This window comes from Geotrypetes seraphini, chromosome 13, assembly GCF_902459505.1.
Source record: "Geotrypetes seraphini chromosome 13, aGeoSer1.1, whole genome shotgun sequence".
Taxonomy (NCBI): Eukaryota; Metazoa; Chordata; class Amphibia; order Gymnophiona; family Dermophiidae; genus Geotrypetes; species Geotrypetes seraphini.
Genome location: NC_047096.1, coordinates 65,565,376 through 65,590,767, shown reverse-complemented (window position 1 = coordinate 65,590,767; position 25,392 = coordinate 65,565,376). Strand labels below are relative to the sequence as shown.

General features: G+C 45.0%; 1 protein-coding gene across 1 annotated transcript in view; it reads right to left on the bottom strand.

The window, feature by feature from the left end:
• The window catches only part of CASC3 (CASC3 exon junction complex subunit), a 46,133-nt gene extending 23,907 nt beyond the window's left edge, over positions 1–22,226 (bottom strand). Inside the window, exons 1-8 of the mRNA XM_033918881.1 lie at positions 21,954–22,226; positions 12,166–12,193; positions 12,022–12,062; positions 11,091–11,255; positions 8,173–8,324; positions 7,903–8,079; positions 5,964–6,676; positions 2,420–2,481 (exon numbers count right to left, since the gene is read on the bottom strand). Of these exons, the coding sequence (XP_033774772.1) occupies positions 2,420–2,481; positions 5,964–6,676; positions 7,903–8,079; positions 8,173–8,324; positions 11,091–11,255; positions 12,022–12,062; positions 12,166–12,193; positions 21,954–22,181 (1,566 nt within the window). The 5' untranslated portion in view covers positions 22,182–22,226. The remainder of the gene's footprint in view (positions 1–2,419; positions 2,482–5,963; positions 6,677–7,902; positions 8,080–8,172; positions 8,325–11,090; positions 11,256–12,021; positions 12,063–12,165; positions 12,194–21,953) is intronic.
• Between the last annotated feature and the right edge of the window lie 3,166 nt (positions 22,227–25,392).

Genomic DNA, 25,392 nt, shown 5'->3' with positions numbered 1-25,392 from the left:
AACAAATGGAATGACAATGAATTATTAGAGTTAAAAAGATTAGTGAGAAAATTTGGAGAAGATCAGGCAAGGGGGAAGATAAACCAATATGGAGATTAGAGATAAGGAATTAGAAAACCTTGATTAGGGAGAAATGAACTAAATAGTAAGCTCAAAAAGTAGGAAAATCTAATATAAATAGTAAAGAGTTATTTAAATTAGTTAATAATCTCTTTAATACAGAATCTAAAGCAAGATCAAGGTCAGAAAGTCCACCATCAGCAGAGGCGTTTAGCTTAGTACTTTGAAGCTAAGATCCATAATTTAAGAAAGGGCGGGACCGCCGGAAGAGGAAGCAGCGCAGGCACAGGGTTCACAGAAGGGCTGGGACCGCCAAGAGGAAGCAGCAGGACACCGGTAGGAGTTTCTACATGATTGGGGGGGGGGGGTCGGGAGGCTGTGAGGGTGCGAGCGGTCCTTCAGGGTGGAGGTGTGGGTGGGAGTGCGTGCGAGCAGTCCTTCGGGGTGGGGGTGCATGCGAGCGATCCTTCAGGGTGGGGGTGCGAGCTGTCCTGCGGGGGGGGGGGTGAATCGGACGTCGGGGGGGGGGGGGGGAACTATGTTAAAAAAAATTTGTACAACGCGCAAGGTTATGCACGGTTTGTAAAATCGTGTATAGCGCGCGCGTTATATGTGTGAAAATACAGTAAAAGCTTGTTGTTCTGATGATATTTGACTCTTTTTCCTCATCATCATGCCAAATAGCATTGTATCGTAAGAGAGTGCCACATGATTTTCCAATAACGCATTTACTTGAGACCATATTGAATTCCAAAATTTTACACAATTTTCAATCTGGTTTCCATTCAGGATATACCACTAAAATAGTTATAGCTTCAATAGTAGATCATATCCATAACCTATTAAAATCGGGTTCAAACGCTGGATTTGAGTAGGGCTTTTGACTTAGTTGACCATGATATACTACTAATGTTGGATTCCATTGGAATTCAGGTAAGGTGTGGAATTGGTTTCAAGGGTTTTTGAAAAATAGGTCTTACCAGGTAGTCAGTGCTGGACAATACTCTACCAGATGGGTAAATGAAAGTGGAGTCCCTCAGGGTTCACCTCTTTCTCCAATTTTATTTAATGTTTATCTACCACCTTTATGTTATTTATTACATAGTTTACAAGTAAAATTTTATGTTTTCGAAGATGACATTTCAATACTTATCCCTTTAACCAAATTCACTTTTATTCATACACAAGTGGAAACTTGAACATCTACATTTAGATTGAAATTAAATCCGGGTAAATCAAAATTCTTTTTAGCTAGTCCTAATGAAAAAATTACTGAAACAACTCTACTTTTAAACGGTCAATCTTATTCGATATCTCCTACGTTGAAAAGTTTAGGGGTTATTTTAGATCAGTCCTTATCTTTTAAGGTCCATACAGACTCACTGGTTAAGAGATGTTTTATTGTTCTCTGGAAACTACGTACTATTAGGAAATATTTTGATTTTATATCATTTAAAATCCTGGTCCAATCTTCAATCCTTACAATATTGGATTATTGTAATGTTATTTATCTATGATCATATTAAAAAAAAACATTAGCCGATTAAAAATCATACAAAATACAGCTATTCATTTGATTTTTAATTTGAAAAAAACACGATCATATCAGTGTATATTATCAAAAGCTTCACTGACTTCTGTTTGAGGCTATAGTGTTATTTAAATTTGGATGTAATTGTTTTAAAGTTTTATTTGGCTTAGCACCGGCTTACCTTGTTTCTCATTTCAGTTTTTTTATTTTTAAGAAAAATATCCATAGATCTGGTTGGTTTTATTTTCCTTCAACAAATGCATGTCGTTACAAAAAATTTTTGGATAGGACCCTAGCATTCCAAGCAGGATTAATGAATTCATATTTGAATCTTCTTGCTTCTCCATTTCTTACTTACTATCAATTTCAAAAAGATCTTAAAACCCATTTATTTAAACAATATAATATACATTACTGATTTTCATATTATCATGTAGTTATAATGTACTTTTTATCTTTTTATTTGCACTTATTTTAGTTGATATTATGTTATCCTTAGTCATTAATTTTAATGCTTGTATTAGTTCTCAGATTTTATTATGTATGTTATTATTATATTGTATGCCGCGTTACTAATTGTGTAAACCACTATGAACTGCTGGTTAGGCGGTATATAAAAATAAATTATTTATTTTAGTACTTATTATTGGGCTTAGAAATATGTTCCCTTGCCTCTTCTTTTATGCCTCTAATGTCCATGACAGAGGTCAACCTCCTCAGAGAGCTCTTATACAGATACCAATCAAGGCAATGTCATCTCCCTTTGCCACTGGGTTATTTAATTGCACACTCTTTAGGGCAGTTTTAGAACCAGTAACTCATACATACCATCTCCTCCATGCGGTTAAACCGTGGTGGCCCACTACCCATGTGCATATGATTTGGGATACCTGCAACACAACACAACACTAATTTACACATGACATCTATTACTGACCAGAAACTGAGCTGTCAAAAGTCACCAGACATGCAAACTTTCATTTCTCCATTAAAAAAAGTATGCCTTTTGGTGGCAGTCTAGTAGCTCCTTATATTGGCTAATTAATAAACGAGATTTATTTCATCTGTGGGTTGGGTTTTTTGGAATATCATTTATCCAACCCTACTCTTTTTAACTGGTGTTTACCACTGTGGGGTTTTGCTTGTTTCCTTTTCTTTATATGTGGTGAAGGAGTTTTGGTCATTACTTAAAGGTGACACCTAGTGGCTGGAATTGCTGCTCCAATAGCCAGCTTATGAATGTTTGTGGGGTAAAATTAAAGGTTTACAGTGTTTGATCCCCTGGTTACAAGTGAGCTAAAGGTATAAAAAAGTGGGAGGAAACTGTTAGGTCAAAAAAGCTTAACTATTATCAGCATGCACAAGCATTATCTGTCATTTTCATTTGAGTCAGTTGATATGTTAAGATGGGGCCTCACACTATGGCAGAATATCAGCAAGGTTTCAGTAATCTGGCTTTGTGAATTATTCAGTTCTACATATGAACTGAAAACACTTCTGAAGTCAGGGATAACAAAGCCAGGACATATGGTGGAACAGCTGATGGACAAGGTAGCACAGCCAGCTCAAGATGATTATGCCGCTGGAGATTGAGACACTTTTTGAAGATTTCCTGAATGTCTGTATATAGATATTGAAGGCTTTTATGTTTTTACATGATTTGTATTTTGCTGTTACTGAATGTTTGTGTTACTGATTTTGTATGTTTTATTGTTTCTCGTCTAGATTTGTAGATAGGCGGGTTATAAATAATTTTTAAAAAAAATAATAAACAGATGTGTACCTGAGCAACAGTGAAAGCTCTGCAAGAAATAGTAACAATAGCTCCCAAGAATTAGAGCATGACTGAACCCGAGATCTTTGGTTTCTGCTGAAACCATAAACAAAACTCTCTTCCCCACACTCCTCCTAACCAAAAAGGTTCCCTTCATGAACCGACACCCCCTCCTCCCAGCCCCTCTCTCTATCTGCCCCCATCCTCCATGATCACTCTTCCCCCATCACATCTGTTGGCCCTCCCCAGGCCTACCTTAGGAAGGCCTGATGGTCTAACAATGTCTTAAGGGGAAGGAACAAACCCTCTCCATTCCTGCCCTGTGCCACAGCTACCTCACAATGGCTGCTGAGACTGCTGTGGAACAGGAATGCATGGAGTAAGTTCCCAAGTCACCACTAAACCTGCAGGCATTCCTAAGGTAGGCTTGGGGAGCATGGGGGAGAGGGGGAAGAGAGAGTTTTGGATTTTGGCCTAGTTTTAGTTTTTCAAGTACCTTTCCTATTTCTAATCTTAATGTATATTTTCTGTAAACCGCTTAGAACCTAACGGATGTAGCGGTATATAAGAAATAAATTACATTACATTACATTTTAGTGTTGAGTTCAAAAATGAAATTCAGTCAACCTCTACCAAGAATGCAGTAATGGTGAGTGCAGAAAATAGGGTGTTTCAGAGTGTATACCGTATTTTCGCGGATATAACGCGCGCGTTATACGTGATTTTACGTACCGCGCATACCCCTCGCGCGTTATATGCCTGAGCGCGGTATAGAAAAGTTTTTAAACATAGTTCCCACCCCGCCCGACGCCCGATTCACCCCCCCAGCAGGACCGCTCGCACCCCCACCCCGAACGACCGCTCGCACGCGCTCCCACCCGCACCCGCATCCACGAGCAAGAGGGAGCCCAAGCCCTCTTGCCCGGCCGACTCCCCGACGTCCGATGCATCCCCCCCCCGGCAGGATCACTCGCACCCTCACCCCGAAGGACCGCCGACTCCCCAACAATATCGGGCCAGGAGGGAGCCCAAACCCTCCTGGCCACGGCGACCCCCTAACCCCACCCCGCACTACATTACGGGCAGGAGGGATCCCAGGCCCTCCTGCCCTCGACGCAAACCCCCTCCCCCCAACGACCGCCCCCCCCCCCAAGAACCTCCGCCCGTCCCCCAGCCGACCCGCGACCCCCCTGGCCGACCCCCACGACACCCCCACCCGCCTTCCCCGTACCTTTGTGTAGTTGGGCCAGAAGGGAGCCCAAACCCTCCTGGCCACGGCGACCCCCTAACCCCACCCCGCACTACATTACGGGCAGGAGGGATCCCAGGCCCTCCTGCCCTCGACGCAAACCCCCCTCCCCCCCAGCCGACCCGCGACCCCCCTGGCCGACCCCCACGACCCCCCCACCCCCCTTCCCCGTACCTTTGGAAGTTGGCCGGACAGACGGGAGCCAAACCCGCCTGTCCGGCAGGCAGCCAACGAAGGAATGAGGCCGGATTGGCCCATCCGTCCTAAAGCTCCGCCTACTGGTGGGGCCTAAGGCGCGTGGGCCAATCAGAATAGGCCCTGGAGCCTTAGGTCCCACCTGGGGGCGCGGCCTGAGACACATGGTCGGGTTTGGCCCATGTGCCTCAGGCCGCGCCCCCAGGTGGGACCTAAGGCTCCAGGGCCTATTCTGATTGGCCCACGCGCCTTAGGCCCCACCAGTAGGCGGAGCTTTAGGACGGATGGGCCAATCCGGCCTCATCCCTTCGTTGGCTGCCTGCCGGACAGGCGGGTTTGGCTCCCGTCTGTCCGGCCAACTTCCAAAGGTACGGGGAAGGGGGGGGGGGGGGTCGTGGGGGTCGGCCAGGGGGGGCGCGGGGCGGCTGGGGGGCGGGGGGTTTGCGTCGAGGGCAGGAGGGCCTGGGATCCCTCCTGCCCGTAATGTAGTGCGGGGTGGGGTTAGGGGGTCGCCGTGGCCAGGAGGGTTTGGGCTCCCTTCTGGCCCAACTACACAAAGGTACGGGGAAGGCGGGTGGGGGTGTCGTGGGGGTCGGCCAGGGGGGTCGCGGGTCGGCTGGGGGACGGGCGGAGGTTCTTGGGGGGGGCGGTCGTTGGGGGGAGGGGGTTTGCGTCGAGGGCAGGAGGGCCTGGGATCCCTCCTGCCCGTAATGTAGTGCGGGGTGGGGTTAGGGGGTCGCCGTGGCCAGGAGGGTTTGGGCTCCCTCCTGGCCCGATATTGTTGGGGAGTCGGCGGTCCTTCGGGGTGAGGGTGCGAGTGGTCCTGCCGGGGGGGGGGATGTATCGGACGTCAGGGGGGGCATCAGGCTTTCAGGATTGGGACAGACCTTCAAGGGGGGACAGGACTTCAAGGGAGGACAGTGCACGGAAAGTCAGGGCGGGCGAAAGGAGAGTCGGGCAGCATGCGCGTTATATGCCTGAGCGCGGTATAGAAAAGTTTTTGTACATATCATCGTGATTTCTGCGCGCTATACCCCTGTGCGCGTTTTACAATGGTGCGCGTTATATCCGCGAAAATACGGTATATAGTACTCTCTGGCCCAACTTACCAAACCCACACCCTCCCCATTGCTCATATACAAGTCACAGCCTACCCCGCAGCTCCCGAGGCTGGATGAACTGCGGCTGTCCCACAGAAGGGCTCCAGTTCTGCTCGCTAACCGTCATTTCAGCCACTTCTTGCTCAAGTGCACTTATGCTGTGATCCACCGGTACCTCCCAGCTGTTGCTCTTCACAGCTGGTGGTGGCATCACTTGAACCTGTTTCTGCGGCATGGGAGGTGGTGCCTCCACTGGTGGCGATTCCTCAGGTGGCTTCACTGTGTCACTGCCTTTGACTCTACTCCTCCTTACTCGGGAATAAGATTTCTTTTCTATGGGTTTGTCCTGTGGTGGCTGCTGTATGGTTTCCACCGGGGCCGCTGTTTGGTTTTCAGAAGTGATCTCTTCTTTCTTAACAGGATCGTTCTGACTGGTAGGCAGAGTGTCCAGCTCCAGAGAAGGTGCCCTCGTTATATTCTGCTCACTGCTCCATGTCCGATGGGAACCATGCTCTAACTTTATGCGTTCACTGGGGTAAACACCACGATGCTCATTGGGTTCCGAAGCTCGGAAATTGGACCGGTTTTCTTTGTAGCCTCCTGCTCGTGAGAAGTTGCTGGGCAGGGAAGCTCTTCCGGGTCCCCCAGAGTTCCTGCTGTTGAAGTTACGTGGGGGTGGTTCACTGCTGGGGCCTTGATACCGTGGAGGGGGACGGTTTGGCTTTTCACTGGACCAGTTCTGCTCCCGTCTTGGCGGGCTTCCAAACCTGAATAAAATAAAATAAAAATCCAGTTCACTTGTGCCACAAGCGTGCTTTCCAGTATCAAGATTGCTGGTACCAAGTTTTAGCACTTTCAGCCAGTTTCTCCAGCACCTAAATCTCAAGTACACATGACAAACAGCAGTGCCTTCCTTGTACTAGTTAAGTTATAACTGAGATGGTTTCAACAGTCCCACTGTTGAGACTGCAGAACATTCAAGCCTGAGGCTATATCACAGCTCCTACAGGACAGGGTTGCTCCATGCTGCGAATGGGAGACTGCATGACTTTCAGGTCAGGGCAGGATGCACAAAGCTCCGACAATAGGGTAGTAAATACTATGCTGGAAGCGATTTAAATTTACAGGGTGATGCTCAGCACAATAGCATGCAAATTATAAGAATGCTATTTGTGTGAAGCAGCCCTGGTAAAAGGGGGAGGAATTGTGCCTGGCACCTGCTCAGAAAAGCAAAAGCAGTAGGCACAGCTCCACCCCCAAACAGGCCAAACGGTGCTCTTCTGCCACCGCTGCGCTCCTCCACCAGCTTAGCTGATCAAGGCTCTGGAGCTGCAATCATCTGAGTCGGAAGGGGAAGCCCTGATCAGCTGAGTTGGCTCAGCTGTGGGATTTTTTTTTTGAGGGGGGCCTAAAATGGGTGCAGCTGTTGTGTACTGAACATATAGGCGCACACAAAACAGCAACTGAAAGGCATTCTCTTTTGTGCATCACAAGGAGAGCTCATTTAAATATTAATGAGCTCTTTGTGATGCATTTGCATAGGGTTCTTGGTGGCTGCTACAAGGCTCGGTAACAGCTCCCAAAAACCCTTTTGAGCATCAGGTGGAGAGCTTCGGTGCCAGTAAGACTGATTTAACAAGTCTTACCAGCATGGAAAACTTTTGAGCACTGGGGCCTCAGAGAGCAATTGTATCCAGCTTCTGAAACTCCTCCCAAAATTACAGTCAACTTCTCTGCAAAAAAAATTAATTAAAAGTTCCTTGGACAGGGAGACTTATTCAGAGGATATGTATTTTTCTCTTGTTTGAATTTATAAGAGCCGGATTAGGATATACTTAAGAGGGACTAACCCCCTCCTTTTCAGGAGAAGGGAGGTGGTCCATAAATATGAAATTAAATGAACAACCGAAGTTCTGCATTGTGATTATGGCTACAATGTAACCTAATCCTAAAGGAGTCCAGAAAGGCTATACACAACTTCACTTTAGCTCACCGTGGTTTCCTCATTCTTCTGGGCCGGATGTCCTCGGCACTGTTCACTGACCGGATGTCATAACCATACATGGAAATCAGCTCGTCCCTAGACTTGGGTGCCTGCTCATCTTCACGGAACCTGTCATGCTCCCATCGGCCTTCATCTTTCCACAGCTTCCGCTGGCGGCCTTTTGGTCTGAAAAGGAGTCATGTGGGTCAGCGAGACACAATTGGGTCTGCAGCCTTCCCCTAAAGACAGGCGAGATAAATTTTATTCTAAAAGCATTACCTGGTCTCTTCCTCTTGGATCTGCCCCCGCAGGTCATGCTCAAAGAAGAGCCCTTTACGAGGAATGTAAGCAGGATTTTTTCTGTCCTCATCATCGTCCAGGGGCTTCTGGGACTTTTTACTGACCTTGTTCTCAGCAGGCTCTGTGCTCTCCTGAGTAAAGACAATTTTATTTTGGATTTGGCTCACACCTTTTTCAGTAGTAGCCCAAAGTGAGTTACATTCAGATACATAGGTATATTTCCCTGTCTCCAGAGGGCTCACAATCTAAAAGGTCCTTTTACTGAAGATTTAGCATGTACTAATAGACATTAGAGTGTGTTAAATGCTGCACCTCCTATTTTATACCTATGGGCCCCACGTGGCACTTAGCACATGATAAAAAGAGATTAGGTTCTTATCTTGTTAATATCTTCTCTAGTAGATAGGTGTGTTATTCTAGAAAGTAGGGTATTCTCCCCATGCTCATGAGCCATTCCAGTAGGGTATTCTACCCATGCTCCTCCTTCTTCTCCTGAGGGCTCTGCGGTCCCCTTCAGTTTGTACCAAAGCAGGCGATAACCCTATATAGGAACAAATCTATTGTGTTCCGAGAGGCGCTCCCATGAAAAAACAATTAGATACATGTTATTTATTAAATTAAAATTGAGACAAAAATATAAAAGTAGACACTAAAAATAATAAATATTAAGTATTTAACATTGAAAAGTGAAGGAAAGGATTTAATGACGATAGCAGCTCATGCAATACACTATGAAAAGCTGATGAAGAGCCAGCTGAGGATCTATCAAGATACTTAAGTTGAATGAAAGAAATTATAGGGGGGTAATGTGTGTTGGTTATCTGAAAATATAACAAACATGTTAAACATTTTTATTGAACAATTGAAATATCAAAATAACCATACCAATCAGAAACATTTATGGAGCTCAAACATTCCCCAAAGCGTTAGAGATTATTCTTCATACCCTTAAAGTCTGACATCAAAATCTCAGATTTGACTCAAACTTCCTGATTGAGACAGTAGGCAGGTGGAGTAAATATGAAAGGGTTGGTTCAAGAATGACACACCTATCTACTAGAAAAGATATTAGCAAGGTAAGAACCTAATCTCTTTTTCCAGTGAAACAAGTGTGTCATTTTGGAAAGTAGGGACGTACAAAAGCAGTCCCAGAAATCTAGAATGAAACCTCTGCGCCTGCTCGTAACACCGAGGACCCAAAGACGGTGTCCTCCACCACTTTGTAGAACTTGGAGAATGTATGCAGAGTGGACCAGGTTGCTGCCCTACAAATCTTCCCAGATGAAATCACCTGAGCTTTCGCCCACAAAGAAGCCACGCTTCTTGTGGAATATGTTTTCAAGCAGACTGGTGATTGCTTGCCACAGGCAATATATGCTTACAAGATGACCATCTGTATCCATCTTGAGATGGTAGCCTTAGACACCAGTCTACTGTGTCTAGCCTGACTGGGGAGCACAAATAGATGGTCTGACAGTTGGAACTCATTGGTGACTCCTCCTCACATCTAGTTCTCTCAGAATCTGGTCCTTTTTCTTTGACCCTGTGGTCTAAAATGCTGGCAATCTTACCTCTTGATTGATATGAAATGCCAAAATGACTTTCATTAAAAAGGACGGGACTGTACGCAAGAAAACGCCCACCTCTGTGATTTTGAGGAAGGGCTCCCTGCACAACAGGACCCGCAGCTCAGAGACTTACCTTACCATTCCAACTCTTGCATCCCACAAATGTCAGCTAGGAATCATTGCGGCTTACACAATATTAGAATTGTCTCACTGATGCCATGATTATGACATGCAGAAGGAAAAACTGAAGGGGCAGCAGAGCCCTCTGAAGAAGGAAGAGGAGTTAAAAACCTGGAATGGATTCCTTCTGCAAGGTTCATGAGCATGGGAAGATTACCCCACTGTCCAGAATGACACACCTGTTGCACTAGAACAGGGATCTCAAAGTCCCTACTTGAGGGCCGCAATCCAGTTGGGTTTTCAGGATTTCCCCAATGAATATGCACTGAAAGCAGTGCATGCACATAGATCTCATGCATATTCATTGGGGAAATCCTGAAAACTCGACTGGATTACGGCCCTCAAGGAGGGACTTTGAGACCCCTGCACTAGAATATCTATTAGCACATACTAAAGTTTAGTAAAAGGGCCCCTATGTTTGTTCATAAGGCTGTAGAGCAGTGCAGCAGGCTGAAAATCTAGGGAACTAGGTTTGATGCCCATTGTGGCTCCTGGCAAATCACTTAACTTTTCATTGTCCTAGGTACAAAAACGTAGATTATGAGCCCACTAGTACAGCGAATATACCTGCATATGACAAATATAAACTGCATTAGTTGTACCTGAGAAAGGCAATATATAAATTCCATTATCCTCCCTTACTTACCCAAGATCGCAAGGAACAGCAACAGGATTTGAACCGGGCTTCCCTGGTTGAAAGCCCGTTGCTCCAAGAACTAAGTTATTCTTCTACTCAACACAAAATAGCAAAGGCCTTCTGCATTTTCCCTCTGGTGGCTTTGGACCTTAGTTCATTTTCCTATTTAAGGTTATCACACACCTCATACACTAGGAATATCTTTTTATAAGATCAAGGTCAGGTTTTTCTTAAGCATTAAAACACAAAGGTTGGTCACACTCCTCTCTTGGAATATGGATGCTGTTCTCTGCTCTTCTAAATTTGTTATTTACAAATGCAAACAGGATTAGCACTGTGAATATCTCAAACTCTGGATTGCCACAGTGGAAAAAACTGGTCAGATTGTAATTTTAAGTGTGACATTCACCCATGTTAATGATGTAAGTCTCAAGATTCACGCTCTTGTACCCTCATAGTTTATTTAGAGATTAATATAGAGAACTGTAGATAAAACAAGTTGCAACAGCTACCTGTCCATCACCGCTCTGTCTCTCCCCAGTGACAGCTCCTTTTTGATCTGCTTTCTCTTGCCTTCCATCTTCTTTTGGGGCAGGTTCTTGAGCAGCTTGGCCATCTCGCTTCAGCACTACCTTTGGGTGCTCCTCCTCACTTGACTGCCTCTCTTCTTCCTCCGCCTGAAAGAGCAAGCATCAAGTGCTGACACTGCCTCATGAAACTTGAAGGAGCCAAGTCATGGCTCACTATTTTATAATCAGGACTGCTACTTCATAAAGGGTGTATATTTATAAAATGTTATTATGACAATTTCCAAAATGAGAAAGGAACAGTTGGGAGTATGAAAAACACTAAGAAAAATGTCTAATCCTAGACAACTATTTTTGGGAGCCCTCTTTTCTTCCTTTCCTTGCCTTAATGTTATGAAATGTGCTAGCATACATCCTTCAGTTCACTGTCCTTCCCCAAAGCCAGGGTTGGTAACATTATGGTTACAGGTCTCAGAGGAGCTTCTGATAATAACTCTTACAAAATGACTGGAGAATGGACACAGGTCTTGCAAAGACTGGAATAAATGTTAATCTCTCCTTTAAACTTCATTTCCTATAAGTCCCCCACTAGAATACAGATAATCAGGGGTGTTTAAGGAGATGATTTGTGTGAGAATCAACCATTTTGATATGATGCACTATGTACCAGGAGAGAAAGGTCATCATTGCTTGCATACTTCCCAAGTGCACCCAAAAGGTACTTTAAGGCAGGCTCCGCCTACTCTCAGCTAATCCCAATATACTGAAGAGTTGCTGAGCTAATACCCACTGTCACCAAGAATTCATAGCTCAATTCACTCTCCTGCGCTGAGTTGTCAAACAGCAGTACAGCACAGGCTCCTCAGGGAGTCTGAGCAGCAATGCTATGCAGAGGAGAAAATCACTTTATACTCACTCCAGAGTTATCTTCTGCACTTTCATAATCCGAGAGGACAGCTGAAAATGGAGGCAAAAATAGACAGTCAGCTCTGACAAGGAAAAGATGTGACTGGAGGTTTAACAGCTGAGATAGAACACACCCTAATTAAGAATTGCTTACCATCCTCTGCTATACCGTCTTCACTTTCCTAGAAGAGAGAGAACAAGGAATGAAGTGCCTTGCCATTTTACTCTGTCTGTCATGTAAGGCAAGTACTTTTCATGCATATTTCATACAAGTTTTATTTTTGCTTTCCTTTATTTCCCCTTCTCAGTCTTAATAAATGAATCTTTTAATCTGATCTGCACCCTTGTTTTTCAACTTTTACAAAAGGCCTGTTGGAGTCACAGGCTGTCACTACTAACTTTCTATGAAAGGGAGTGAAAGAAAGATTCTGAAGTGAGACAAAGATGTTTAATGAAAAACAAAATGTAATTTAACTGGTTTTGAACTTGGCAGTTATTTCCCTGCTTAGCTAAAACCAGGCTGGCATCTAGTGCCTTGAACTTTGATTTGCACTATTTTCCCTCTATTTCTCCATGCCCTCAATTGTGAGGATTATGAAAAACCGCAAAAGGATCTTGTGAGACTGGGCATAAAATGGCAGCTGATATTTATGATTTAATAATTTTACTGATGATTATATAAAACAATTGACAATAAAACATTATCTGAAAAATACAACTGTGGTCATCTGCATTTTGTTATTGAACCCACCAACTCTCCCTCTACTACTACTTATCACTTATATAGCGCTGAAAGGCTGTACATTTTGACATTTATCAGACAGTCCCTGCTCGGAAGAGCTTACAGCCTACCTTGGACAGACAGACATAACTGAGTTGGGGATAGGTGAGAGGAGTTAGGAGTTGAAAACACTCTCAAAGAGGTGGGCTTTTAATTGGGCCTTGAAAACTGCCAGAGACGGGCAGCTTGTTCCAAGCATATGGCAAAGCAAGGTAGAAGGGACGGAGTCTGGAGTTGGCAGAGAAAGAGAAGGGCACAGATAGAAGGGACTTACCAGTTGAGCACAGCTCATGGGGGGGGGGGGGGATATAAGGGCAGCTGAGTGCATTTGTAGGTCATTAAGAGAAGTTTAAATTCTATCCAGAAATTGTTGGGAAGCCAATGAAGTTACTTTAGGAGAGGGGTAGCGTGAGTATAGCGGCTATCACAAAATATGAGTGGTGAAGCTGAATTCTGGAAGGATTGGAGGGGAATGAGATGGCTAAGTGGAAGGCCTGAGAGTATCAAGTTGCAGTAGTCTAAGTACGAGGTGATGGGTAGTGCTGCCCGATTCAGGGAAAAAATTTTCGATACGATTTGGCCTATTGAATTGATTTTTCGTTTCACCTGTCCTGCCCAATCGGGCGTTTTTGTTTGTAGCCTCTTTGCCCACCCCACCTCCCTTTGCCCTCTCCAACCCCATACTGGTGCTATGGTGTAAACATAACAAAAAAGACTGTTCCTCTAGGTCCTAGCTCAGGGGTGGGCAACTCCGGTCCTCGAGGACCGGAATCCAGTCAGGTTTTCAGGATTTCCCCAATGAATATGCATTGAAAGCCAGAATCTTCTCCATTCCCACATCCTCCCATAAAAATTACCTATCCCCATAAAAAGCAGCAATTACTTCAGACAGTTTTTATTTTAGTTTAATTGAGTTTTACAGAAAGCTCAAAACAAAGTCAGACATCTGCCAGAACACACAAACAGACCTTCACCAAATACAAAACAATGGGTCACAAATTACAAATAGAAATATGAATATCACAACTGAACTGGAACTCAGCAAGTACTTCATTTTGTACTAAACACAATTGGTGGCATAACCATGAGAGGGGGCTGGGCCTCCCACTTTGAGCTTAGCCTCCTTCAAAATGAATATCTCCCTTGCTGTAGCTGGTGGGAATCCCCATGCCTCATCAGCTAATGACCAGCTCCTCAGGTCTAGAGACCAAAACTTTCCAAGTTATGCAGCTTGCAACAGTATTTCAGACCTGCTGCTGCCTCCCCATCCCCTTGGCTTTCATTCATGCATGAAACCAGTAGCAGCTTGATTGGAGGAGATCTTTAGTTGGCAGGGCTTGGGGATTCCCACCAGCTCAAGTATTTATATTTTGCATTCAGATGGGCGAACATTTGGTGCCCATCCATCTATTTTGTGCTCCAGCCCTTCCCCTAAATTAGTGCAAACAATGCCCTCCTCCCAGACACTCAACAAAAGGTTCTTGGAAAGGCTTTCATGACTTCAGAATTTTTCGATTCAAATTTTTTTTATAAGTTGGTGGCACCTGCTGCAGGATAGTCCGGCTCCAGAGCACAATGTTGCTGCTCAGTTTTTCCCACGCTCTTCTCCTGCACAGCCGCAGTGAGTGCTGGTGCTTACTCACAAGATCCTTGATGGGGGGGGGAGTCTCACGGATTGCCAAGGCTCACTTCACCAATCTGAAAGAAAGATCTGGAGCCCGATGGCCAATCAGAAGCACCTCTATAAGGAACTGCTTCTGATTGGCCATCAAGCTCCAGCTCTGTCTCCCCAACTGGTGGATGTATGGCAATCAGCAACTTGATCGATGGAATATTAGGTAGGCCTCGGGAACCCCAGTTCCATCCCTGTGGGAGTCCCGTGGGCCTGGGGGGGATCCCCATGGGAGTCCTGTAGACCTATGGGGATCCCCGTGGGAGTCCCGCAATCCCTGTTCCCGTGCAGACCTCTACCACAGACATATTGATCATTCCTTTTTAGATCTTTTCTGCTGCTTCCTTACCCTTCTCCTGTTTTTCCATTTTCAGCTACCTATCAAATTTTCATCTTCTCTCCCATTCCCTATCTCATTCCTTCCTCAGCCCTCCATTCCCTTTCTTCTTCAATGTACCTCCATTATAATATTTCTTTTCTACCCTCTGTTATATCTATCCTCTTATCCATTTCTTTGCCACCCTCTCCTCCCCCTCAGGGTTCTACTATTCTCAGCATCTTCCTTCCCCCACCCTTATAGCCCAGCATATCCTCCCCATCCTCATAGCCTGACATCTCCCTATCTCTTTCCTGCTGCTCTCTCCCCCATGGCCCAGCATTTATCCCACTCTCCTCCCTCGCTCCCATTTCCAGGCATCTCTCCATTCTTATCCAACATCTCCCTCCTTCTCCCCTTTCACCTCTTATCTTCAAGCTGTTTTTATTGAAGAAACCCTGCAGTGCTCTAAAACTATCCCTAAACCTACCCCTAGAAGCAGGCAGGTTAGGGAAACTGCCGTACAGAATTTATCCCCAGTAAAAGGTAACCTAAAAGGGACTCGATTATACTTGCCTAGTTCTAATGCAGGGAATGCTAAAAGCAAAGAACTACAAGGACCAGCATGCACCAGGCAGGTGATAGCAAAACCTACAAAGGGATTAGCTCCTGCAATCAGCTCTGCTGGGGGCAGGGTTAATGAGCAGGGAAGCTATCCTGGCTAGCAAAGCACCAGAGAACCACAGGTGTTCTGAAGAGCAATCAGCCCATGCTAGGGAAATGGGTGTGTTCTCTAGGCCAAGGGGGCAGAGGCTAGAGACAGCCACAAGCTTACAGAATACTTGAATCCTTGGAGAGAGGCAGACCTGTGCCACCCAGGATTCAGAGGACAGAAACCAACATTCCCCACAGAAAGCAAGGAATAAACCTCAGGACTGAAATTTCTAATTATTCTTCTGAAGGTAATAAAGAATTTGATACAGAAATGCCAGAAGAAATGCTTATAAATGATGTTGAAATGGAACCTGAGGAGTCATGCTTGTTTGAAAGCATGATTACAGAGTAAAGTTTGGAGAAAGTAAAAATGCTGTTTCTGATAAGGTGGTGTTGCCTCACAAGACTAAGAATACCAGAAAAGTTGAGAATTACTGCCTGATTGAATTAAGAATACCAGAAGGATCAGGAATTACTGCTTATCATGCTGCTGTACCGGGCCTTGGTGCACCCTCACCTGGAGTGCTGCGTCCAACACTGGTCACTATACATAAAGAAGGACTACTCGAAAGGGTTCAGAGAAGAGCGACTAAAATGGTTTAGGGGCTGGAGAAGTTGCCGTACAGTGAGAGATTGGAGAAACTGGACTTCTCCCTTGAAAAGAGGAGACTGAGAGGGGGACATGATCGAAACATTCAAAATACTGAAGGGAATAGACTTAGTAGATAAAGACAGATTGTTCATCCTCTCCAAGGTAGGGAGAACGAGAGGGCACTCTCTAAAGTTGAAAGGGGATAGATTTCGTACAAATGTAAGGAAGTTCTTCTTCACCCAGAGAGTGGTGGAAAACTGGAACGTTCTTCCGGAGTCTGTTATAGGGGAAAACGCCCTCCAGGGATTCAAGACAAAGATGGACAAGTTCCTGCTAAACTGGAACGTACGCAGGTGAGGCTGGACTCATTTAGAGCATTGGTCTTTGACCTTATATTCTTATGATGTAATTAATGGTAATAGAGGAGATAAGAATCGCTGCTTCTGAATTTTCATAATCACATGAGAACTGTGGGGAACCTGTCCAAGTAGTGCAAGCAGGTTGCAGGTTCCAGGACTTAAAACTAAAAAGTTATTTTTGTGTTTGCTCTTGAACTTTATTAGTGAATAAAGCATGGTGGGCTAACAGGCTGTTTAGCCACCAATGAGTTTTTGTTTGTATGTTTTTGGAAGTGCACTACAATATAAGACCAGAAAATAAAGTCATCATAAAATTCACACTAAACACCTGTACTGGACTTTTTATTTTGATGCAGACACCCTCCATGCCTCATTCAACCGCTTGGCTGAGGCTTGGATGACCCAGGTCAGGGCTTGGGCTACTCCAGTCCAGGTCTTACCCAGTCACACCAGTCAATTATCATTCCTTCAATCTTTATAAAACATGAGACCAATCCCTCTCCCCACCCTTCCACCTCTTGTGCATCTCTCTCTCTCCCTTCCTTCCTTATGCCCTATGTCAAATCTCTCTATCCCCCTCCATTATGTGAAATTTCATCTTATCCCCTCACCATGCATGTCTCCCTCTCCTCCCCCTTTGCCACCAACTTTCCTTCCTGAAGTTCCTTTCATCCCTTCCTTCTTCCTGTGCCACCTATTTTCCTTCCTCTGTTCCCCCATACTCTCGGCAGTGACTCTCACATGCTGCCTTCCGCTAACCCAGATGTCTCCCCTCTGCCACGGAGAGACTTTCAGGTCAGCAGCAGGCAGCATGTGGGGAACTGCTGCCGATACTGTGACACAGCAAGATTTGATGCCAACATGGTGAGATTCTGCGTGGGAAAAGGGAATTCCATTTCTCCTTCCCTTCCCCCTGTGCAGCACTTCCCAATCGCCCCCCCCCCCCCCTCCTCATGAGACCGCAACCTTTGAGCTTCCAAAAGCAGCAGTTTCTAGTGCGGGAAGCCGCGCTAAATGGCCTGAGCTGCTCCTGATGCTCATAGGAACTGAATGAGCGTCGGGAGCAGCGCGGCTCCCCACACTAGAAACTGCTATCGCAGTTTCGTAAAAGGAGGTCTAAGTTTCCCAAGAGGTCAAGCCTACCAAAGTGTGATGCCGAATGAATAACTCTGAGCCACCAGAGCACCTGGAGGAGACAAAGAAATGTACTCTATGTCTCAAAAAATGAGCAGTACCCAATGCCTAGCTGGACAGCCAAAAAGGGAAAAATCCATGGTTCTAGCAGCACATTTCCCACCCCCCTGCCCCCTTATTTCCACTTCTTTTTTTTTTTTTACTCACAATTACCAGACAGAAGATATTCAGTGCTTTGGAACCCAGTCCCTGCTACCTCAGCAGGAAAGCCAGCTGTGTATCTTTTTTTAATCCTGGATTTACTGGCTCTTTTCTGACTTCTTTCATTTGTTTATTTGGGGGGGGGGTTGTAAGGAGGGAATGCAGGGTAGACAGTTCCTGTGGGGGTAGTGACTTGACCCCCACCAGGTATATTCCCCCATGCACAACTGAGTTGGAAAACCAGAACCAGGAGTGTAGCAGCAGATCAAACCAGGAGCAAGATTAAGAGAAGAGCCATCCATCTGCATGCTTAAGATAACTGGCTTACCAAAGATCTTACGACCTATATGACAAAGCTCAGTTTAGTGTCCTCTATCTCCGCTTGTTGGTGAATGGTCATAACTCACTCATCTCTGGATTCATCTGTTGCAGATAACAAGGAAGGATTAGTTTGAGAACCAATGTGCTAACCGGGTGGTTCCCAACCATGTCCTGGAGGACCACCAGGCCAGATTTTCAGGCTAGCCCTAATGAATATGCATGAGAGAGATTTGAATATAATGGAAGTGAGAGGTATGCAAATCTGCTCCATGCATATTTATTAGGGCTATCCTAAAAACCCAATTGGCCTGGTGGTCCTCCAGGACAGGGTTGGGAACCATGTGCTAACCTACTGTTTACAGCAGGAGGTTGAGAAACAGGGAAGTCAGGTTCAAATCCCACTGCCACACTGCCACATAGGGCTAGTCACTTAACCTGCCAGTGTCTCAAGTACAATCCTAGACTGCAAACCCTTCAAGGACAGAAAAATATCTGCTGTACATGAATGGGATTCACCTTTAACTTCTGAGAAAGGCATGAGCGAAGAGAGAGAGGGGACATGATTGAGACCTTTAAGTATATTACTGGGCGTATAGAGGTGAAAGATGATATCTTCAGTCTTATAGGGCCCTCAGTAACCAGAGGTCACCCGCTGAAAATCAGGGGAGGGAAATTTCAGGGTGATGCGAGGAAGTACTTCTTCACTGAAAGGGTGGTAGATCATTGGAACGAGCTGCCTCAGAGGGTGATTGAGGCCAGCAGCGTGTTAGATTTCAAGAGAAAATGGGATATTCATGTGGGATCTCTGAGAGAGTAGGAGTCAGGGGGTGGGTCATTGGTATGGGCAGACTCGATGGGCTGTAGCCCTTTTCTGCCGTCAATTTCTATGTTTCTATGTTTCTATGAGTGTACACCTTTTCCTCAGAACCTGAGTTAAAGCTCCAGCATTAGAAAACCCTGCACTCAGCCTTTTTCTGCACAGTTCTCTGCCTTTAATAGCCAATGCAGTAGCTCCCTAACCTGTCCCGAGAACCCCAGCCAGTCAAGTTTTCAGGATATCTGCAATGAATATTCAAGAAATTGATTTGCAAGTACTTCCACTGCATGGAGATTTCTTTCATGCATATTCAGTGTGGATATCCAAAAAAACCTGATTGACTGGTATTACCCTAAATTTCTTAAAAGACACAGTCACAAAGGAAGGGCATGCCTGAGATATTAAATGTCAAGTGCAGATCCTAGCATGTAAAATATGAGAAAATTCCTCTCCAAAAAATTCAAGCTTAAATTTAAATGTTGATACGTGAGCGCCCTCAGTGTGAAGTTGTAAGCTCTAAAGAGCTGCTCAAATGAGCAGTTCTAATGCTTGCAATGAAGCAAAGCCGACAACATCAAGGTGACCAGATACACACCATCATCGGCGAGCTCACATGTGCATAATAGTGCAATAAATCAAATAAAGTGACAAGTGTTCACATGCCAGAATCAAAGTTATATTTCACTTGATATATAATGCCCTTGCACCAAACCCACATACCCAAGGTAGATGCAAAAAAAAAACAATAACAATCACTTCAAGTACTTAGCTGAATCAAAGTCTAATGTGGTTGATGAAGCACTGAAGTTCACAAAAATCACCTATACTCATAAGCTGTTGTTGTACTCCATTCCGGTGTCCAAACCAGCAAGGTTTCAGGGCTAGTGCCCCTTCATCAGAAACCAAACAGAGCAAGAAAGCCTCCCAAAGTTCTGGGTGTGAGCGGAACAGCAAGGCAAGAGGTGGCGCTAGCCCTGAAACCTTGCTGGGTTGGACACAGGAATGGAGTACAACAACAGCTTATGAGTATAGGTGATTTTTGTGAACTTCAGTGCTTCATCGACCACACTGAACTTTGATTTAGCGCAGGGGTATTATATATCAAGTGAAAGCTACCTTTAAACATTCCCAGTATTGGTTGATCCATGGAGTGTAAATCGTGACCTATGAATCAAATTGAGGAGCTTTCACATCTGAATTCAAAGCAATATGTAATGGTAGATCAACAAGCCTTTAATATTCAGCAGTGCTAATGAACCTGAGAAAGATCAAATTCAAAATCAGGTTAATTTGTTATAAACCAGCCCTTGATAATGGCACTCTCTGAGAACCGACAGAGAACAAACTGATGCAAAGTTCAAATACTTTCTTCCCAAGACCTCAAACACCTGAGACACTACTGGAATTAGTTCTTCGTGTCCTTACTGGGGTGAAGTGTTCATCACTGGTCTTGTATGTGCATAAATTATTTATTACAGGCTGAAATTTGACAATCTGGTGTGTAAATATATTTTAAAAATCTGGTAAAGAAGAGCACTTATCTTTAGCCTGATGGCTATCCAGCCGTTTCACTGCCAAGTTTCCTCAGGGGCTATGGCCTAGATTCACTAAACCCCCTTACCTTTCCCAAGTCTTCTCGGGCGACCGATCCAGTAAGTCTCTTCATGCAAATGAATTTGATCGGAGGCACGCTGTAGAGCGATCCAGACGCATGCGCAGGCATCGTCTTTGCCTGTAGATGGTCTGTGCATGTGCTTGCTCTCCTGATTTCCCTCTCGCCGGCTGCAGGGACCAAGCCCCATTCCGCAGTTTCCCAGACCCCGCGGCCACCTTCCCTCTCTCCTTCCGCAGAAGTCCCGCCCGTGACCACCTCTCCTGGTTCCTCTGCCTTTCGTCCCTCCCAGCTCCGGTGTCTGAGTTGTGGCAGCAGCGCCCACTGCTCACCCTCTTCACTTCTTAGGCACTGTTCAGGATATGCTGCAGGGAAGGGTTACTTGTGAGCCCATAGTTTTAACCTGTGGGTTTAAAGCGGGGTAGCACTACAGTGTGTTCCAGTTTGGAACAGAACACACTATAGTGCAGCCCCACTTTAAACCCATGGGCTCGCACTGCAGGAAGGGCAGCAGAGAACAGGACAGTCTGGGCAGCAGAGAGGAGGAGAGTCAGCAGGGACCTGAGCGACTGGTCCTTAGCAGTCGCTTCTTTTTTGATCGGGCAGCCCAGTCGGTGTTCCTGAAATTGTTTTAATTGCTGCCTTCCTACTTTTGGATGCCCTCCCCCTCATTTGCATGTGCAGATCAGATCAGGAGGAAGGTTAGTGAATCTAGCTCCTTGACTTCAATTAATCACACCTCCGCCTTGTTAAGACTTTGAGGTGTAAGGTGGGGTGAAAGGCCAGTATCACACAATTTTATATGGCTGATTGATAAGCAATGACAAACACTGCTTCAATTGCTTCGTTTAATTTCTTAGAGCCTTCTTTATCCTTGTTATAAAATATTAGCCTGAATCAGAAATTGGATGCTTCCTTATCTCAATTCAAGCCAACGGACTGTCCCAATCTTGGTTCTTATCTAATTTTAAACAAGAGCTTCATTTCTACAACACTAAATGAAAACACAAGGAAAGGAGAGCATAGCATACAACCCCAGCAACCACCTTAAAGGACAGCGTGAATAGACCGTTTCAGGTTTTCTCTCTCCTCATTTATTGCAGCACTAAATCCATACATGCAACAAAACGATAAGATGCTCAACTGAATCATAGCAAAGGTCCAGCAGCGTGTCTGTAACAGTGGCCAACCGGGTCACAAGTGCCACAGTGTGGATCCTACGAGGGGGCGGGACGTCGACAGAGAAGTGGCCTATGCGATTCATTGTCTGCTTTCCTTGTGATTGGGTGGCTCCCTAGAAGTGATTCAGCTCCAAGAGTCTGTGTATCAAAGACACCTTGGCAACACTGACCTCCGAACTCGGACACACGGGAGTCATGTCCGAGACTCGATTTGAATTCGGCTCTACAGCGCAGATACTCACACACTCGGACGCGGCCCCCTCCTCCTTCCCAGCGGCGGTTTCGGTCCCTACAGCCACCACCGGTACTGCCGGCCCACCTCCGGAACCTGAACTCTCGGTGCCGGACTCTTCGCTGTCTTGGGACGCGCGCTGCCGCCTCCTCCGTCGCCTGTCCGCCATCTTCCCGCCTGGGCGCGGGGCAGGCTGGGAAGGGAGGGGATGCCCCTGCGAGAGAACTACACATCCCATGGGGCAGAGCGGTAGCAGCAACGGAAACACCCCTCCCACCGCGATCTAGTCAGCATAATTCCTTCCTGCGTTTCTGCGCCCTTCTTTCCCCCCCCCCGTTTATGCCGGGATTTGTAGTTCTGGATTTGTTTTGGTGCTGTCAGCGGCAATAAAATAAGTTTGGGCATGTAGTGGAGGCAAGCGTAGGCCTAGATTATACTCTTCTGTTAAAATGGAGTGAAGAGAGGTATAACAATGCAATGTTAATCTGAAGGCGGTGAACAGAAAAATAACATTGCATACTAAGTCTAAAGCCTGAGAGCAGAACAGAAACGCTTATAGGATGGACGCACGAGCAAGGCAGTTTGGCCCGGGCTTCTGTTTGGAAAAAATTTATACAAATGGACATGCAAAAAAAAAAAGTGTACAAACGGGGAGAAACACTGTTGCCATAGAAACGTGCACATGGGTTTCGCCAGCCAGTAACATCGCCAGACAGCAAATTTTACATGGCCTATGGGAAAAATAGTTGGGAACGAAATGTCTTCTGCGCCATCCCGTCCCATCCAAAATATAAAATAGGAATAAGTGCAAGGTTGAACCAACCCAAAGAATGAGATTTACCACACCAGGAAGTGAAATTTATCAGATCCAAGGTATAAAATTAGAATGATTTAAGCGTAGTATTGTTTTGCAAATGAATCAAAACAGCATTGATACTGGCTTTTCTTTGGAGCTTCTGAAATAATGCAGACAAAGTGGGGAGCTGAAAATTGTCTTCCACCAACAGTTACAAGTATGCACATTTACTTGCAGTAAAGGGTAAAAGTGACAGGGGAAGAAAGAAGCAGGTAGGAAGGTGTGCTCAGATTTCTTTCTACTGACTGAAGCATTTGATTTACTTCTTTAAGGCTTGCTAGTTAATGTGTCAGCTTTGTTTAAATATAATTACCCACAAAATTTGAAGGGAATATTGCAGGAACTGGAATGATGGCGTGGCCTCAGCTTAACAAGGATGGGTAGAATTTCTGTGGTGAAGATGGTAGTACTGCCTAAATTAATGTATCTTTTTATGACACTCCCCATACTAATATCTAAGGGTTTTTTTGTAGTTCTTAATCGGAAACTTTTAGGGTTACCATATGGCTCCAGAAAAGGAGGACGGATTGAGACATCTGGGTTTTACTTCTACTGAAAGCAATGGAAGTAAGGAGGACAGATTGAGACATCTGGGCTTTACTTCTGTTGAAAACAATGGAAGTAAAACCCGGATGTCTCAATCCGTCCTCCTTTTCTGGAGCCATATGGTAACCCTAATATTATTTGGCATAAATAAGCATATTTTGTTTCAGTCAAAAGAGTGAGGAGGTATGGGGGGTACCCAATTTCCAAATGTATTATTTAGCAGCACAGTTACATATTTTGACTTACTGGGTATCTAGATCACCTAAAAACTGGGTATGAGTGGAACAAGATCTTGTATCCACTGTCACGCTATGGCCTATTTCTTGACTGCCAGTCCCACAGCTGCAGCCATTAACTAACAATATTAATTGTCTTATAAAACATCCTTTACAATCCTGGCTAGCATTGCGTATAGCTATGTTTCCAGAGTGGCAATACTTTCATCTTAATGGCTATTATATATATGCCTGGATTGAATAGAGAGATGATTTGGGCAGCGTGCATACACTGGGCCAGAAATTCCTTATTTACATTGTTGCAATTATAGACAGATGAAGGGATGATACATTGGTCTATGCTACAAAGAAGAGTATGGTCTCTTAAGGACTCATTTTGCTATATGCAATGTCACCATCTCCTCTTTAGAAAGGCAACCTTATGGATGGGCAGTATACAAGAATAAATTTGTTATTATTATTATTATATCGGAAACATGTTTGGAGGAAACACTAAGAATGGGCCCTAGCAGAGCATCAGTTACCAGCCTCTGTTAGACACTATTACTTAGATTTAACCCTATACAAAAATGTCAGCAAACTTGAGAACAGGACCCGGGACAACAGTATAACACTAAAACCTGGCACTATATATTTGGAAATTGCTAAATGTTTCAATCAGTGGAGTAGTAAGGGGGGGGGAGCAGTGGCAGGGGGGTGGACTGCCCCAGGCGCCAGCGCCTCTCCTCCCCACCCATGGACCTCTTGAAATGTTCACTGGCGTGAGCAGCATCTTCCACCTGCTGCTTGTGCCGGCTTCAGCTCCCTTCTGACTATACTTCTTGGTCACGGGACCAGGACATGGCATCAGAAGAAAGCTGAGATCAGAGTGAGCAGCAGGTTGAAGATGCTGCTTGCTGCCGGCAAATATTTCAAGAGGTATGTGAGGAGTGCAAAGTGCGGTGGGGAAGAGCAGTAGGGGTGCTGATGTATTTCTACGTTGATTGAAGTTAGACAACTTACACACCATTTAACCACAGAACTACTGGCTAGGAAGCTGACGCTCTACTGTATTGGCCAGTTTAAACAAAAGACAAAAAAAAAAAAAAAAGAAAACAATTAGGGGCTCAATCGAAACAGAAACACGTCTAAAAATCAGCCTAATTCAGCACTTGGACGATCAGTAACACAAGTCGTCCAAGTGCCGATAATCAAACCGGGTTTTAGACGTATCTAAAAATGACTTAGGCTTTCACAGTGCTGCAGTACGCCCAGAGCTAAAAGGGGCATTTCAGGAGGAGTGTCGAGGGCGGGATTTGGGCAGGATGTGGCTATCCTAGACTTAGTCGTACTGCATGTATAAACGAAAGTTTTACAACACTGCCTAGACGGAATGAGGATGTTGTGACTTAGGCCATCTAAATTACAACCGTTCTCCACAATACAAGCTGAATATCTTCAAGAATAACAATCACACCAAAATGATATTCATGCACTCCTAATATCAGAAAACAAGTGCCACAGATTCTTCAATTTATGAAAGCGGATTCTTCAATTTATGAAAGCGGAAGAGACCTCAGTGTTTCTCAGGAAAAATCCTGTGAAACAAATCATTGAAGCGGTGGCTCATAACTTATAATAATCCCCTGATGCAGCCGAAGGGCGAAACAAGGCCTGTCGGGATATCTCTGTGTTAAATGAGATTGAACTAAACAAGTGTGGTAGATTGGTACCACGCTAGACCTTAAACTGCAGACTGTGGTGATTTTGTAGTATCAGAAGAAACGATTGAGATAAGTGCTCATTTTTTACTTTCACTAAAATTTGAAAAA